The sequence below is a fragment of the Xiphophorus hellerii genome, chromosome 9 (genome assembly GCF_003331165.1).
Source record: "Xiphophorus hellerii strain 12219 chromosome 9, Xiphophorus_hellerii-4.1, whole genome shotgun sequence".
Taxonomy (NCBI): Eukaryota; Metazoa; Chordata; class Actinopteri; order Cyprinodontiformes; family Poeciliidae; genus Xiphophorus; species Xiphophorus hellerii.
The window spans coordinates 20,598,974-20,616,979 of NC_045680.1; the positions used below are offsets into that span (position 1 = coordinate 20,598,974).

The 18,006-nt window shown below is 41.5% G+C and overlaps 1 protein-coding gene and 1 long non-coding RNA gene across 2 annotated transcripts in view; both read right to left on the bottom strand.

The window, feature by feature from the left end:
• The window catches only part of lrrc52 (leucine rich repeat containing 52), a 29,360-nt gene extending 20,910 nt beyond the window's left edge, over positions 1-8,450 (bottom strand). Inside the window, exon 1 of the mRNA XM_032573045.1 lies at positions 7,167-8,450. Coding sequence (XP_032428936.1) covers positions 7,167-7,815 — 649 coding nt within the window. The 5' untranslated portion in view covers positions 7,816-8,450. The remainder of the gene's footprint in view (positions 1-7,166) is intronic.
• Positions 8,451-8,844: 394 nt separating this feature from the next.
• On the bottom strand, positions 8,845-17,979 carry LOC116725581 (uncharacterized). The gene is made up of 3 exons (XR_004340423.1): positions 17,877-17,979; positions 13,381-13,542; positions 8,845-9,407 (listed from the first exon to the last, which is right to left on the bottom strand). It is a non-coding gene; the product is annotated as an uncharacterized LOC116725581 (long non-coding RNA).
• Between the last annotated feature and the right edge of the window lie 27 nt (positions 17,980-18,006).

Genomic DNA, 18,006 nt, shown 5'->3' on the forward strand with positions numbered 1-18,006 from the left:
GCACGCGTGTGTGTGTGTATGTAATAACTGGGGACCATTTTCCTTGTGGGGACTGAAGCCTGGTCCCCACAAGGGGAAAAGCTGTTTTTAGGTCAAGGGTTAAATTTAGGACTAAGGTGTGCATTGAGTTTTGGATAGGGTTAGGGTTAGGTATGTAATGGTTAGGGTTAGGATAAGGGTAAGGGTTAGGCTGTAGAAATGAATGGAAGTCAATGGAAAGTCCCCACAAAAATAGCCACGCAAACATATGTGTGTGTACGTGTGTGTGCACGCTTTTGTCTTGTCGCAACCACAGTGTATTTGATCGGCAGTTTTAGTGATATACCAACACAAAGTAAGAAATTAAAACAGTGTTTTCCTTTTTTTCCCGTCTTTACAAATAAAATAATCAAAAAGCGGGATTTGAATTTATATTGATCCCCTTTATTTTGATACCCTCAAAAAACTAAAATCTAGAGCACCAAATTTCCCTCAGAGGCCATAAATAATTAATAGAGTTCACCGGTGTTGTAATTTAATCTCAGCACAAATCCCAGCTGTTCTGTGAAGGCCTCAGAGGTTTGTTAGAGAACATTAGAGAAGAAAAAAGAAACGAGATGAAGATCAAGAAACACGTCAGAGAGGTCAGCGATGGAGGCACATAGATGTTTAAACATCCTACAGAGAGCTGTTCAATCCATGATGTCACAACTTTTAGCTGTTTATGCTATGAAATAGTCTTAATAAAAGTTTTAAAAAAACATAAAAAACAATATGTAAAAGAAGACGCTTCGAGCTGGTGAGACCAAGACGTAACTTTTTGGTTTCCAGAACACAACGTGAGGTGGAAAACCATCAACCTAGAAGTTTCATCCCCACTGTTAAGCAACATCATGATGTGGGGACACTTTTCCGTAGCCGGGACAGGAAAGCTGCTCACGGAGATAAAACACAGACCTCAACACAGAGACAAAGCAACACTGCAGTGATTAAAATCAAAGTGCGCCGATGTGCTGGAATGGCCCAGTCAAAGTCCAGACAAAATTACAACTGGAAATACGTAGTGATATTTGAAATTTGACGGTTGCAGATGCTCTCAAACCAATGTGAGTGTGCCTAGGTGATGTTGCAGAGAGGGAGCGGGGAAAAAAGTGGACAAAAGCTTCCAGCCACATATAAACAGGTCAGAAGTACGCTGCACCTTTAAGATTTTTATAAACCATTTATCCCCTTCACATTTCTTCTTGTTTTGCAAGATTCAAACCAAACACATTTAAGTTTCTGGTTATAAAACATTCAGCTTAAAAAGTATTGAATACTTTTACAAAACACTGCAGACCTTTTTATTTGGACTAAGTTCTATCCTCTTGTTTTTTGTTCACTTTTTTTACGCTCTTCCTGTTTGTTTCCCCACAGACAGACAACTGAAAGCAGCTGCCAACCTCACCGTCCTGAAACCAAACTTTTGACTTTGGTGACTGTCAGAACATGTCAACTTTTCTTGCAAAAAAAAGAAAAAAAAGAAGAAGAAATCCCACAGAGCTTTCACAGAAACACACTAAACCTGCATCAAAGGTTGCAAATTTAATTTAGGTACAAGGGGAAAATGTTGAGCAAGACCTAGTTGTCTCCCGGAGTAGATATGAGCCGTTCCCTCCGTTCAAACCATTCAGAGGAACACTGAGAGTGCAGTTTGTTTAGTTCTTCAAGCCATTTCCTGACACTACAAAAGGACGCTTCTCGATGGTTGTTTTTCTCATGCCGCTCTGTGACACCCGGTGACACAATTTCAGCAGTGCGTCGCTCCTTTCTCTTTGTAATTTCATCAAACTGCAGGATTTTCAGCTAACTCCGTGTTTCTTTAACTGCACTGACTGAACAGCCGTTTTTTTTAATAATTATTATTTTCATCACTTTTTCCACTTGGCTCCATAACAAAAACAAACACGCTCAGCAAGAGGAGAAAGAGTTGCTCTTCAAGATCACATTTCATCTCTGTTTTTCTGAGAAAGATAAGCCATTTTAAAACCAATTGTAGACACAAAGAGAGTCGTAAGAGCTTCACCTCTCAAAACAGGAAATGCATCATCCTTACACGGATTAAGACATGCTCTCCAGATTCTCAAATCTCACCTGCCTGTTGTAGGCAAAAACCCAAAACAGGCACATTATTCAAAACAGTTTTTACTTGTGAGTTATGAATCAGATCAAATCTTTGCCGTAAGAAAAGAAAGACCTCTGAAGAATAAAGAAGCAACATAATTCATGCCACGGCGACAAGAGATCGCTCAAGCAACGAATCAGCAGGCAGACCATTAAGGTGACTGACGATGGATGTTATTTGTGGGTGTAAAGCTTGCCTGGTCAGAAAATTTGTCATTTTGAAATGGTTTGATTAAATTTAGATTATTTCTCTGAAAGGCTAATTTGCTAAATCAAGACAGATTGGCCTTTTTAAAGTCGTGGGTAGGGTGCCGGTCTACAACGTCTCTACACTTCTGCTCTCAGAAAACATTTCTTCGAACTTCCTCCACCTCACTGGATAAATTGTTGCCTGAGTTCAGCATTGCCTCAGCAAAACTCCATTTTCAGCTGCAGTCTGGTTCTTGCTGCCGATTTTTTCTTTTTCTCTAACATATTCACTAGTTTTGAAACGCGTTAAAACTGACCTGATGTAATATTTATAAATCCGACTTTTATAAATTCCCTTGCTGTTTCCAGTGCTGGCTTGGACAACAAGCCATTTCATTATTGAAAAATAAAATAGGCCTGTAACCAGACAAAACATAAAGTTTATTAAGATTTCAGGAACAAAATTCCCAAGTCAACTGCAAGTAGCACAAACTGAAAAATGTTCCATCTAGCAAACAAAATTATTTTATCTTAATTGTGTGCACTGACATGTTAAACTCTCTGACACAAATCATATGTGATATCATATAATATGGAACAGCATCAGCTGTTCATGCCCAATTCTCTAAACTGTGTATTAAAAATGAGATTCCTGGAGCAATTTAGCATTTCTATTTCATGATCAATAACTTTATTGGTAACTTCCTCCAGTATTCATTAGTAATGCACATAGTATTTAATTTGATTTGTAGAAATAATTTTCCCAAACAATTTCATGAAACCAAAGATTAAAATCTGCTGCTGCAGAGGAAACAACACACAACATTCAATGGCAGCTCAATGAAGAGTTAAACTACGTCTTCTTACACCTGTAAACAATCATCATTTTCCCACTAAAAAGAAAAGAAGGTTTGATACTGAATATGCTGAATCAGAGAGCTTTTAAAACTTTTTTTTTTTATGATTAAAACATATGCTTCCCTGCTTTTATTTTGATTTGTTTGTGCTCAAAGTGACACGTTTCCTGATTCCCACCGCTGCCTTCAAATTGAAACAAAATGTGACCAAACACGAATCCATGTGTGAAGCATGAGCCACGCCACCAGCAGCAAAACAACGTGATCGTTTTTGAGTTTTGAACCCACAAACATCCACCGCTGTACGCACCCGATTCATATTCACACTGAGAGATGGCGACGGCTGCAGTCTGGGGGCGTCAGACTCACATCCCTGCAGGCAGACCGCCAGGCTTTCATGGCCGAGGAAACGCTGACGGTTCCAACACAGAGCTGCTCATTTGACCCTCGTTCACCGTGCCTCACGTTTATTTTCCAGTCGTTTATGAGTGCCGTGTGCGTACGCGGGTTTGTCTTTGTGAGACTTTATTCATGCATGCTTCCTGGTCATGGATGCATGTATGAATGAACATACCATTCGTTCTGAATGGTATGTTCATTCTGAACCTATGAAGGAAACCAAACAGTTTAAACAAACTCAGCTAAATTTGAAGAATTTCTAACATTCAGCTGTTAGAAATGCCTTTGAACTCTTGTTTTTCCAGGGTGAATTTTCAAAACAAGTTTGAATTTATTGTTCATTTCTTCCAAGTTACACAGGGACGAAATTACACATATAGGGTCAAACAGACACATGAATTCCTATGATATTAGGATGAACGCTCCGCAGTAATTTACACATCAATCACACACTTTTTGTAGACACCAATAAGCTTCCAGCGTAATTCTGGCTGCGTATTTGAGCGCTCTTTTTTTTTTTTATATCAAAATCTGTAGATTTAACTTGAATGTGTTTGGTTTCTATTGCTAACTAATCTATTAATATTAGTTTGGAGGTTTTCAGTTAATGTTCTGATGTTAAACTGGTTTCCCTGATAACGACACTGGTGTTTCAGTATTTCATACTTTATGATTGTCCGAAGCTTTGGTGGCTCTTGGGTAATTTCCAAAGACTGTAATTTGGGTAAGATGGAACTTATCCGACCAGACAACGAGCCCAAGAACACAGCTGAACCATTTAAGTAAGTTCATATTGAACTTTTAGAACACCGTTATTGCCATTATTGTGCAAAAACATGAGGATTATGCAGAAAAAAAAAAAAAAAAAAATCAAGTCAGAATCAGGAAACCAAACAGTTTAAACAAACAGTTAAATTTGAAAATAAGCCAAAATTGTGCTAGAAGCTCCAAAAATGTTTGGTCGACGTGCAACATACAGGATATTTCACCAAATATTTAGTGTAAGAACAAACTGGAGCTTGTATAAATCATTTTCACTACATGTGTGATAGAAAATGTCCACAAGAAAGTCAAACTTGTTTTTTTTTTTTATTATTCGTCCTTTCAAAGCACCAAAGCGAGCCATGTTCATGCATGTGAACCTATGAGGCATTCATAAACAAACCTAGACAAGCTGCTCAGTCAGAATATTAACTCTGATTTTGAGAAATAGAACATCAGACTACAGAAATACAGTAAGTGAGCTCTCTGTTTATGTGCAACACTTTTTCAGAGTCTAGCTCAGCTGAAGGCGGATAACAACTTTAGGGACTCTGTGCCAGGAGGAGTGCTTCCTCTCAAGCACCTCATTTCACCCCAGGTCCCCTCAGCTCGCACACCGATTAGCACGCCACTCTGACACACACACACACACACACACACCTGCATTAACACCCACATCCACGCACACTGCCCTTCATCAGATCGTCAATGTCCATCTTTTTCGAGCTCCATCATTAACCATCTGGACTGAAGGGTCACAGCGCACCCCAGTTTATATGCAGTGTGTGTTTGGCTAATGCCTACTCACAGACATTGATGAGCCTTTGTGGATTAATCTCCGTGTGTGTTTGTGTATCCAGAAGGGGATTGTGTCGAGCAACGGAAAAAAAAACAAACTAGTTTGAAGGACATCATCGTCCCTTAAACACCGACTCTGCCCTCAGGCTTCCTATAGACACTGAGTTATCTTTGATGAACACATCAGCTATAAAAAGCAACACACATATTGTTACGAGTCCTGACCTTAGCTCACCTGCTTTGGAGCTATATACACTCCATTAATATTTACAGACAGCTCGTCTGGGCTAGTCCTCAATCGGAGGGAAATGTCCTGGTTTATCTTATTCGAGGAATCGCTCTGACAAAGTCCCTCTTTACATTTTAATGGACATGTCGGCAAAAACCCGCTAAACCCTTATTGAGTAGTGAAGGGCAGCTTGAGGGGAGTGTGTTGCAGGAAGCATGGTAAGAAACTCTTCAGACTTTCTCAATTGGACTTACTTTGACTAGGCCATTCTAAAAAAAAAAACAAAAAAAAAAACGAATATGCTTTGACCTACTCAGTATTGTCCTCGTAGTTGTCCGCTCAAGGCTTATGCAGCCTCTGATGGTTTAATTCCAGAAATGTTCCAACCGTCTGACCAGCGTTCACGTTTAAAAAAACACCCACACAGCCTGCTGCTGCCACCAGGAGGATCTTCCTCTACTTTGTAGAGGCCAAAACGTTGACAAGACGTCCTACTTCCACATGCATGACGTGTTCCCCTTATAGTTTGAGACAAACTTTCAATGGCACTTTTTAGTGACTACAATTCAACAATGCATTTTGTTGCCACTCATTAACAAAGGACAGACTTGTTGAATTCATATTTATGCACAAGTAAGGCTTCCTTGCCTGGCCTGTGAGTTTAGGTGCATGGCCACGTCTTGGTAGGTTCGGACTTGTGCTTGACTTGTGCTCCATGAGAAGTTCAGAGTTGAGGGTATTGTTCTGTTAAACTCCTCCACAACTTTCTTCCTGACCTGCCTGCTGCGTTCCTGGGCTTTGGTGCAGTTTGCTCATTTATTAAGAGTCAGCTGGGCTCTATTAGCTGACTTTAAGAGGACGCCGGATGCACTGGATTTTTGCTTAGCGATGTCAGAGTAAAGGTGTAAAGAAAATTACAAACAATAATCATGTTATTGTTATTCGACTTCACAATTATGCACTACGGCTGCAGTTGTGATGTGACAAGATGGGTCAAATTAATAAATATTCTTGCAAGGCTGTTTAGACACAAAGAGGATGTGCATGCACATTCACAAAATGCATAAAGAGCAAAGATGCCATTCATTAGTAGCTAAATTAATAGAACTGATTATCTGAGTGAAAGTGTCGATAAGAGCATAGGGGTGCTTTGGCTTATAGATTTATATTTACTCTCCAAGCCAGAAAAAGGAAAAGATGCCACATAGAGGCATTTTCAACAAATAACAATGCATAAGATATTTTATGTTGGAATGTTTCTTGCAATAAATAAACAAAAAATAACTTGATATGCATTAGGGGTGGGCATTTATTGTATCATTTATCGTGACAAATTACTTATGATAGAAATTTTTGATTTATGATCAATTCAAATGAATGATGTTTAAAATCTCCCAAAACTGTCCTGGCAGGATTGATAGCGTTACCCTTTGTTCCACTGTTTGTTCAATAATAATACAGTTACCATGTGCAGCTCAGTGATTAAAACACACGCACACACACACACACCCCCCCCCCCCCCACACACACACACACACACACACTTCTTGGACGGATGGATCAAAATTGGGGATTTCACGAGCATGTTTGTGTTTGTAACACTGTTATTGCTGTGACACACAGTCACAGTCATACAATTACCTAAAAAGGTGGTAATAAATACCCCCCCACCCCACCCCCACCCCCGCCGCCGCGATAATATCGAAAACTTTAAGTCCATATCGCCTACCCCTACATCCAACAATGATTGCTGAAAACTGCCTAATCCGACAGGTTTTGACCGAACTCACCTTGGAACTTGAATCCCTCTATCTGCACCCACAGGCAGAGGTCTTCGGTGTCACAATCGCACCTCCACGGGTTCCCGCTGAGGCCCAGAGAGCGCAGAGCGGGCAGGGCGATCAGACTGCTGATGTTCAAGACCGTCAGGTTGTTCCGACTCACGTCCAGGACCTGCAGAGCAAAGTTCTCCGAAAAGGCGTCCGGGTGGATCTCCCCCAGATTCGGATTGTCCGTCAACCGGAGCATCACCAGGGAAGCCAGGGGCCCGAAAGTCCGGTCCTCTATCTGCAGCAGCGTGTTGAAAGACAAGTCCAAGTAAGCGAGTTTCCGCAAGTTCCCGAAAGTAGACTCGGAGATGTCTGTCAGCGAGTTGTTGCTACAATCGAGATAGACCAGGTCGGACAGGTAGTTGAGCTGAAGGGGCGGCAGGTCCGCGATGCGGTTGTTGGAGAGGATGAGCTGCCGGGTCGCCAGGGGCAGGTCGTTGGGGAACAGCGTGAGATCCTGCCCGGCACACTGGACCACCAGCTGGTCGTCGCACACGCATCCGTCGGGACAGCCGGCTGTGAGCGCCGGAGAGGGGGCCACCCCCATCACGAAGATAAAGAGGAAGAGAAGCCGGAGGGAATGGGCGCTGGGCTCGGGCAAGAAACGCATGACGAGGCCGCCCAGGGCGTCATGAACTCGGGCTGAGCTGGACCAGCGCTCCCCGGCGGCGCTTCCCGGGCATCCTGCATGAGTCTGGGGAGCGGGGAGAGAGGAGAGAAGCCTGCGCTGGGAGTCCAGCCGTCTCTGCCTGACAGCCTGTCTGCTGTTTCTATCCAGCCTCTCTTTCTCTCTTGGGCAGACTGTCTGTCAGTCAGTCAGTCACACGCACGCCGGCGCACCGCCACAAGGCATTATAGCAGAAGGTGACCGGAGAGACCTACCAGACTTTGTCCCACCTGAGGACCACAAAACAGCGGGACGTCGCCAAAAACTTCCTCCGAGTCTCATCTTCGGGCATCAGCCGTCTCCGACAGAGTGCATTGTTTGACTAGTTCCCAAACAAATGCCACGACTTGCAGAAATCGGCTGAAATCCTGAATGTTGCAACTACTTTTGCGCAACCTCCCTTTTGTTGTTGTTTGTCTTGTTATCTTCGCCTGTCAGGTGTGTGTGACGCTGTCCAGCAAACAAAAGCCGACTTCCCCCCCTCTCCTCGGAGATCGGTGCGTCCTTCCCCGGTGTGACCGCGGCGCTCTGCTGCGCTGTACTGACGCTCTGTCTGCCGCTCAGCGCGCCCCACTGCGCTCCCCCCTCCTCCTCCTCCTCCTCCTCCTCTGCATATACGCGCTCAAACCGCAGCTACACACACACACGGGCACACACCCCTACGCATGTGTCCGTGTGTGACTCAGCCATGTAGGTGATTTGTGCTGGTGACGTCACAAGGTGATGCCCTTTTTCAGAAAACCAGACGACCGGTGAACAGATGCGCAAACAAAATGAGAGAAGCAGGGCCGGCCCGAGGCATAAGCGAACCATGCCGCATAAGTCGATTTAACACATTATTATTATTATTATTATTATTATTATTAAGGATGCCAGAGAAGGTCGCAGGGTGATTAATGTTTCCTCCAGCATAATGGCGATTAGTGTAACGTATAGAATGAATATGAAATAATTCACATCACGAATGACAGATTTAACATACCTAGCAATAAAAATGCACTGCTGATCATACAAAAAGTTGATATTCATAAACACATTTATAATTTGTCAGCTGTTTATTCTCTGTTTTTGTGTTTCAAAATCTAGAAAACAAATGTCTGGTAACATTATTATAGTTTCAACATTTAACATGTTTGATTTTAGCAGTAGAAGAAATTAATAGCTGCCTTTCCATTTCATAATAAAGCAAATGTTACCAATTTAGCTTTAGATTTTTTGTTAAAACTCAGTCATGTGATACTGGAATGTCATATCATCCCATATATAGATCCATGTAGACAGAGTGAAACATTTTGCAGCTTTTAATTTTCAGAAGTGACCCAGGATGAAGTTATCAGACTCCAGTTTGATGATTATTATCCTTTACTTGGCTTGTCATGGTTCAGTCCAGACTCAATGCATCAGCAGAACTAATGCAAAAAATAGTTTTAATTACAAAAAGTGATGATGATGAAGTCTGAAGGTTCCAAGAGAGCAGATCTTACCAATGCAGGTGATGCAGGAGCAGGTGAGTTTGCCCACAGAGCTGAGGCCATCTGTAAAAAATAATAAAAATAATTTAGAACTGAAGCAGAACTGGACAATGCAAGATACAACCCAAAAAAACATTACTAAATCCACTCAGAACTAGCTGAGCGTTAAGAGAAAGAAACAAGATCTTATATTTACTGAGAAATGCGTGGAGTGGCTTGTAAGAAACCACTCAAACATCTCACAGATGAAAACGAGGAGTGGAGCAAACCTTCGTCAGACCAACTTCAGAGACTAGATGACAATGTCTCACTGAAGTTACTGCAACCAGAAGGCAACACTAAGTACTAGGAGGGTGAATGTTTTAACTCTGTCTTAGTTAGAAAACACATTTGGTTACAGTTACAAGCTATAACTGCGAGGATTTGAGTTTTTCTGTGTGTTTATTTAGGTTTCTGTGTTCTGTGGAGTCTCTGTGTTGTCCCGGCTACCCCTTGAATAGTTACACCTGTTCCTTGTTTCCCCTGATTGTCTCCCTGTGTATTTAAACCCACCTGTATTCCTTGTTTTGACATCTTGTCAAGCTGTCAAGTCCGTCATCAGTTGTTTGTGCTGTTACCAGTTGCTACCAGCATTGGGCTATTAGCCTTCCGCTCATTCTGTGCTGCCTTGATTTTGGATCATTGTGCTTTTGATCATTAAATCATCGTAATTTCTCTCACCAAACCTGGGCCCACTGCGTCTACCTCACCATCTACTACTGCATTTCATGACAATAACAATGATTACACCCAACCTCTAATGCTTGAGCTTTGAACACGGATGATATGGAGAGAACATTAGCTGACTTTGTGATAAATCGTCGTCTCCCAAATAGATTCTGTTTAGGGCCCAAGACCGGCTGCTGTGTTTATGTGGAGGCTGGGGTGTGTGGGGGTGGTTGGACTGTTTAAAAAAAAAAAAAAGCAAAACAAATACAAAATAATGTACATAGTCCCATTTGAAAGCAGGCGGCATTAGCCACACACACACAGACGTAAAGGGCCTTATCTCATCTGGTCCGCTGGTTAATTTCTCCTCCGTGTGCGTGTCCCCCGGAGCTTCTTGACAATGCAACGCGTTCAGATTGGATTGTGTTCGCTCCGTTAGGCTCTTAATTGTTTGGCATTGTGGAATTTTTAATTGAGGAAGGAAGTGAAGTCACACACGCTTAGCTGTCAAAATGCATGCGTTTATTTATTTGCTGATAAACTCAATAGCCTCACGGTATTTTCACCAGTTTCACTTGTGCTCCCTGATTCTCCAAACAGTCATTTTGATGAGGACGCTCTTGAAGCTTAAATGCTGAAACTGAGGTCAGCCTCAGGCAATTAAATACGTTACGTAAGAAAGATGATTAGGTCCGATTGATTTAAACCCTTAAAACTAAGCAGGACGGCAAATGATTAATGTGACGATCACATTAGTTTGTGTGTGTAAGTTGGATCTCGAGGCTTGGAGATGCACTGTGTTATAATGATTAATTTATAGAGATTTTGTTAGGTAAAGATTGATTGACAAGTGCCATACCTAAAGCAGCCATGCCTGAATAACCAGTCAGCCATGTTGCTGCAGTGCTCCAGCACCTTTGACTGGTCAGCAAAGACAAAAGTTTTGTTTTTCTCTGTCACAGTTTTGTTGCATCTTACTTCTGATAGCTTTTTGCAATGTTTGATTTTTCAGAACCTCTCTGCAAACTACAGCTTCACCTAATATCATAAGAATACAGGATCATCTTATTAGGAGAGTGGGATTTGATTAATCAGATTCAAAATATGTGACATGAACTCAAGAAAGCTGAATGTTGAAACTGATTTTTTATTTTTTTTTAAGTGCTTAAAAAGTATTGTACTCATGTGCACCTTTGAGATAATTGTACCTAAGCCGTACAGAAGGTTTTAAAAATGATTAAGCTCGATTTTCTTTACATGACAAAGCTCCTGGTGTTTTAGCAGGGGTGTGTGTGCAGTTTGGAGAGCCAGTGTAAACACATCCACTGCAGAGACCGAAGAGATGCATGTCACCCCAAAACCAAAGCTACAGACTCCTGGACTCGACCCAGAGACTTCGACTATCTCAATTAAATCACTTAGCTTGCAGTAGGCATGGCTTCTGCAAAACAGTGCAAGAAGTTGGATTGTGTCTGCAGGAGGCTGCAGTGATTGTGCCTTGAAAGCAATGATGAGACGGATCAAAGGAGGCCTGCAGAGCTCTTGCAGAAACAGTAACATGGAGGCCACTCCCTCCCTCCTATTGAGAGAGGAGTGGATACTTCCACTAACAAGCAAGCAAAAACCATAAGAAGACGAGACAGAGGATCCTAATGAAGAAAAATCACTTTTTGTTGATCCCCATGTGAGTTACTGTTGCCTCCAAAAATCACTTTTACCTAACTGGGGCTGTAAGCAAAGACAAGTCCAAAATAAATGCGAATATAGTTTAACGTTAATCAAAGCAAATTTCAGCTACATATTGACAATACACTGATCCATGTGGACGAACTGTGGATGAATACAGCTGGAGTGTCATTATTAAGTTTCCACCCCGTCACCGATTAAATTAGATTTAAAAAGAAAAAAATAAAATCGTTGCAAGGTTTTTGAGGATTAAGGTGTTTGCACAGAAGTAGCCACTCATAATCTCATTGTAATGTTACAGCCACAAACTTCACGGCATTTTGTTGAGCCTTCACGTTATGGATCGACACAAACACTGCACAACCTTCAGTTGTTTTTACTAATAAAAATCTGAAAAGTGTGGCACGAATGTGTGTTTCATGCCACAGAAGTGATATAAGTGGCAAACAGAGTTTGGAATTTAATCTCGGTATTAATCCAGTCGTTCCATGAATGTTTCAGAGGTCTGCTAAGAGAACATTAGTGAACATACTTCAACAGGAAAAATATCTTCTTCTAATCTGAGCTTGAACTATTTTGCGAAGAGAAAAGAAACATAAACATCAGTCATTCAATGTGTAAACTGGCGTAGAAAAACCCCTACAGACATGCAGCTGGAATCCCAGCCTAAGAGAGCATTGATTTAGTGTTGCTGAATTCAAATGCAGGCCAGATTTAAAAAAATTTTTTTTTTTGTAAAACTATTAAAAGCCACGTGTCATTTCCAGTTTAATTCACGGTAACGCCTCGCTTTCATAGTGTAGTTCGTGTTGGACACTAGCATAAAATCCTAATGAAATACATTGAAATTTGTAGTTGAAATGTGAAAAGGACACTGTAAAACAGATTCCCTTCAAAAAAGTGGATTCTACTGTGTTTTTTTTTTTGTCTCGTTATTTTTTATCCATTCCTTAAAATTTATTCTAAGACTACCTGCTGCTCTGCATCCATAAGGAAGTGCTTGAATAAAGCGATCAAAGGTGGTAAAAAGCAGCTCTTAAAGTTCCCAGACTAGCAACCTGTGGCTGGAGGAAAATAAATCAGGGGTGGTTTTACGACACAGGCTCACATACTGCAGCCCTGACACAAACATCGTTCCATTTTAGAGCCGCTGAGGTCGGGCGCGGCTATCTATCTGGACTCTGATGTGTCATTATTAAAGCAAAGCTCGGCCGAGTGCAGAGCCAGCTGGAGGAAAACGAGCTTGTTTGGCTCTTGTTTGGCTTGGTGAAGCCATGGGCCCATCAGAATCTTTAATGTAAAACTTTCCTCTCTGGCTGCGCTAAACGGTGTCAGCTTCCAGAGGGTTTTGTGTGCAGCGCAGGCCCACGTGCAAGGACGCACGGGGAGGGCAAGGGGGCACACACGCATTCCTCGAATTGACGGATGGGCTCCTGAGAACGTGATCAGTGAGATGTCTTTATTTTTTTATTAAGGGTGTGTTCCATCTCCTCTGTCAGCTGCCTGATCCTCCTGACCTTTGAAGGAGGCAACCTCATGCCAGCGCAGGTGTCACCTTTGCTGCCTCTCTATTACCTCACATGGTCAGTTTTTCTTTACTTTGGGAGATTTACTAGAATCAATAATGAAACTTATTTCCTACCACGGTAGCCGACTGATCTGTAACTCTCCCCCTCTCTTCTTCTCGTCCAATCAGTCTGCGTCCTTCGGGTCGTGAGTCCGGCTCCATCGTTCTAATGTATTTGGATCAAGACCAGTCAGTGATCCGTGCATCTTGACCGGCTCGGTGCTGTGTGATCATCGTCTGGAAAGGAAAGGGAGAAGAGTCGACATGAAGAGACAGGACATTTGATTTTACTTTTTGGATCAGAATATGGCTAAAAATAACTCGCTCTTTGCACTTTGTCCGTTTTTACTGTAGTACATACGTAAATTTCAATGCATTTTGTTGAGATTTTATGTGACACACCAGGCGTCCAGCTTTTAGACGCGTTTCTGCTTCAACACACAATAATCAGGTCATCACTGACCCTAGAGTTCCTCATTTCTCATGCAAAATTTATCATGACAAGAATTTTTGATTTATTGTTTTCTCAGCAAACTTCAATTACTGACTTCTTTTTTTTAAACAAACAGCTTTTCTGTACTATTTTCTTTACCGTTTGTTCCATGAGAACGTCAACAACACCAATAACTTCGAAAACATTAAATGCAGTTACTTTGTGAGAATTACACTTCTTTAAGTTATTTAGGTGAAGAAACCTGTGTCAAATGGGAATGTTTTTCCAAGGACAATATTTGTGTTTGCGGCACTGTGAATGCTGTGCCATGCAGTCACAGCTATACAGTTACCTAAAAAAACAAAAAGCATTAAATAATTAGTATCACAACAGTACCACAAAATATCACAATGAAATTATAAGTCCATATTGCTCCCCATCTCCTACTCTCTCCCTGCATGAGCTAATAACACCCTGAATTGTTTAAAAAAAAAGAAAAGAAGAAAAAAAAAACAACTGAACATGACCAGCAGCTTCCTGACCGGCATTGAGGTTTGCTGAAACATGTATGATCTTCTGAGGTTGGGATGTTCTGCTGGGAAGCTCAAAGCTATTGCATTTCCAGTATCGACACACACTGGTAACGCAATCCACACCTGCAGAAGGACTTTTACGTACTTTGGCCGAGTGCTGACGGGCTCACATGACTAGAGGCGTATCATCCCGTCCTTTCTCATGCAGACAAGTAAGTTGCACCTTAAATTAATAATCATCTGAGATTTTCTTTAGCTTTTCCAGCTCTCTCCTATGATACACATAATATGCCAATGGGTGAAGAATTGAGTTTTTCCTTTCTAAAGTGTAGGTTGGGAACCCGAAATAGTCACCAACAGGGATCATGAAATGTTATAATTTATAAGACACTAAAAAATTATTTTGGACCAAGTGTAGAGCAGGCTGAGGGGAGGTGATAGATGAAAGAAGAAATTGAGGAAGGGAGGTAAAGAAATACATAAGACCTGAAACAGATTTTAAAAGAAAAAATTTTGAAGAAAAACTAACCTAAGAAAACAAATTCAAAGAGATGGAAATAGATAAACTTACAAGGAAAAGGTTGAGATGGCAAGATGTGGTCAAAATAGAAACAAAGCAGAAATCCAAAATTTGAATTTATCATAGCTAATAATATTATTGCTTTATTATTATTAGTATCACTATCATTAGAAGTATTGTTATTTTTATTATGACCTGGAATTTAATCAACAACTTTTATGTATATTTTTTCCTGTGTAAAACTTTTTTTTTTTACCTTTCTTTCTCTGCTATATCAACAAAAACACACTGAATACCTAAAGCACACAGCTTTTTTTTTGCACATTTCATTTTGTTTTTGTGTCTGCTCACTTGATCTTAACATCTTTAACTGATTTCTCTATATCACAATAAAAAAATACATGCATTTATTGACATATAAATGGCATTAGAACAACTGGAGGGTCATCAACAATTCATGTTCTGATCATTTCAGGCAAAAAAAATTTAAAAAAAAAGAGTTATTTAAGATCAATCTAACGTCCCGAGGAAGAGCTTTTCAGTAGCCTTCATCGGAGTGTAAACTGTGTGTGTGTGTGTGTGTGTGTGTGTGCGACATGTTGAGCCGAATCTAAAGGTGCAGGCAAAGCCAACAAGAGAATTACGCTCTACTATCATCAGACACAAAGGTCAAACTCATTGCACTCGCCCTGAGCAGATCATCACTGTGCCTGCCATCTTCCTCCTTACAGACATTTCATCCCCGTGACTCATGCTTGACCTCATACCCTGTCACCAGGCCTCCCTGCTTGCATTCAGCCCTGGGCTTTGATGAAGCTGAGAACACAAAGGGCTGTGAGCAACTCGCTCCTGCATCCGAAGAGACGGGAAGAAGGAAACGGGGAAGAAAGAAACGAGGAAGAAAGCGGATGTTTTGTGTTACATTAAAGTCAAATAAAGACCTGATTGAGACGTGGCTCAGCAGAAACGGGAGAAAAGCTCAAAGATGTTGATGAGCTCATTGGGAACCTGCTGTTATGAGGGTGACCTCTGGAGGACCAGAGAGGAAAATGGTGTGTGGAGTGGCCTCAGGCGGGGAAAAAAAGAAAAAAGCACAGCATGCAGGCGAGAGTGCGAACGGATCCAACTCAAGCCTAAAATTAAAATCAGCGTGCAACTCGATTTGACGTGAAGGCAACTGCTTTGTTGACAATCAAGGCGACGTTAAGCAACCTTGACGTGTTTGCGTCAGAGCAGAGCGCGGTTCTGGCGTCCAACTTGTGCATCTTTTTTTTTTTTTTTCCAGGAACAAACCGTCTGCAGTGTACTCCATCAGGCTCGGTTTCTGTCACTCAGACAGCCCCACTCTCAAGCTGCCAGGGTCACTTTCCGTCTTGTGGTGCACATGAATGAAAACATGCCAGACATCAAATCTGAACGACATGTTCTGCTCTAAATCCTACAGGTATCGCATCGCAGCGCCGGCCGCACGCAGCCGAACCTGTAGGCCGGTCTCCAGCTGCGATTTCCACCCACAAGTTTACTCAAACTTCAACTTAAAAAATTGATTTTTAAATTATTTTTCCAATATACAGTACAGACCGAAAGTTTGGACACACCTTTTAATTCAATGAGTTTCCTTTATTTTCATGACTATTGACATTGTAGATTCACACTGAAGGCATCAAAACTATGAATAACACATGTGGAAATATGCACTAAACAAAAAAAGTGTAAAACAACTGAAAATACCCCTTATATTCTAGTTTCTTCAAAGTAGCAACCTTTTGCTGTGATTACTGCTTTGCACACACTCTGCATTTTCTTGATGAGCTTCAAGAGGTAGTCACCTGAAATGGTTTTCACTTCATAGGTGTGCCCTGTCAGGTTAATAAGTGGGATTTCTTGCCTTATAAATAGTCATGAAAATAAAGAAAACTCATTGAATTAGAAGGTGTGTCCAAATTTTTGGTCTGTACTATATATACAGTATATACTGTATATATATATATATATCTTTTTCTCTCCCACATTTCAGTGACTAGTGTGTGGCAAGCATAAGAACATGTGCAACCCCTCATTGATGTTTCAGTTTCACAACAGTCTTACACACAGCCACCTGCACTTTGAACACTCTTCACATAGCATTCATTTACGTCACAATTGCTAATTAGTGTGATTCACTACACAGACTCGGCGGCATCAAAGTTAATTAGGGGCAGCAAACAAAGCCAGGCGACAATAAAAAACCGACACCGAAAATTGTTGTGACAGACAGAAAAGGAGTCTGATTGAAAACCGGTCAGATTCTGTCAGGTTGCCCGGATCATGTGGACGTGCATGCAGATATCCAGCTCTCTCTCTCTCTCTCTCCTCTTCCAAACGACGTGTCTCTGTCACTGACTGATTGCATAATTTGTAAAAGATGCGCTCAATAATGCATGGTCAGACTAGACAGAAGCAGTCTGATGGAAAACCTTACCTCAACAACAAAACTAGAGGTCCGGCTGCAACCTGTGGCTCAGTTGCGTGTGTGTGTGTGTGTGTCTGCTTGGTCCAAAATGACCAATGCCAGCAAAAGTGTGAGAGTCAAGTTTCTTTGTAGATAGTGCTCAAACTTTTGGATGATTGGTTGCGTAGACCTCTGTTAGATGCTCAAGACTAACCCCTGCTTTAAACTTTCCCCCAGACCTATCCGCTGTCTTGGTCTTCATGGTGCTGCTTGTTCACTAATGTTTGATCACTGATGCTCTCCAGCAAAACTTTCATGGAACAGCTGAATTATTTGAGATTAAACAGAGTTGGGTGCCATTTTATCACTAAGTAACCTCTGAAGGCTGTTGTTTGCGCTGCATTTTATTTGTGGGTATCAAGGTAAAGTATAGTGACTACCACTGCATGTTTAGTAAACATTCTGATAACCATGCGTTATTTACTTTCTTTACTTTGTGTAGGTCTCTCACATTCAAAAATGCATTAAAGTTAGCAGGTATAGCATGAAAAAAACCCTGTGAACACACTACTAATTAAAATAATTTTGATATGCGTCTATTTATATAAATGTAAGTTAAAATGATGATAACCGTGAATAAAAGGAGTCGCTCACTCGGCGTTGTCGCTGCTGTCGTTGACTGCGTCCAGGAGCAGGCAAGTCCCTCCTTCCTCAGGAAGGAACCTGCAGCAAACTTCCTGCTGCCCTCGACCAGACACTTTTTTCCCTAGTTCCTCTCACTCCG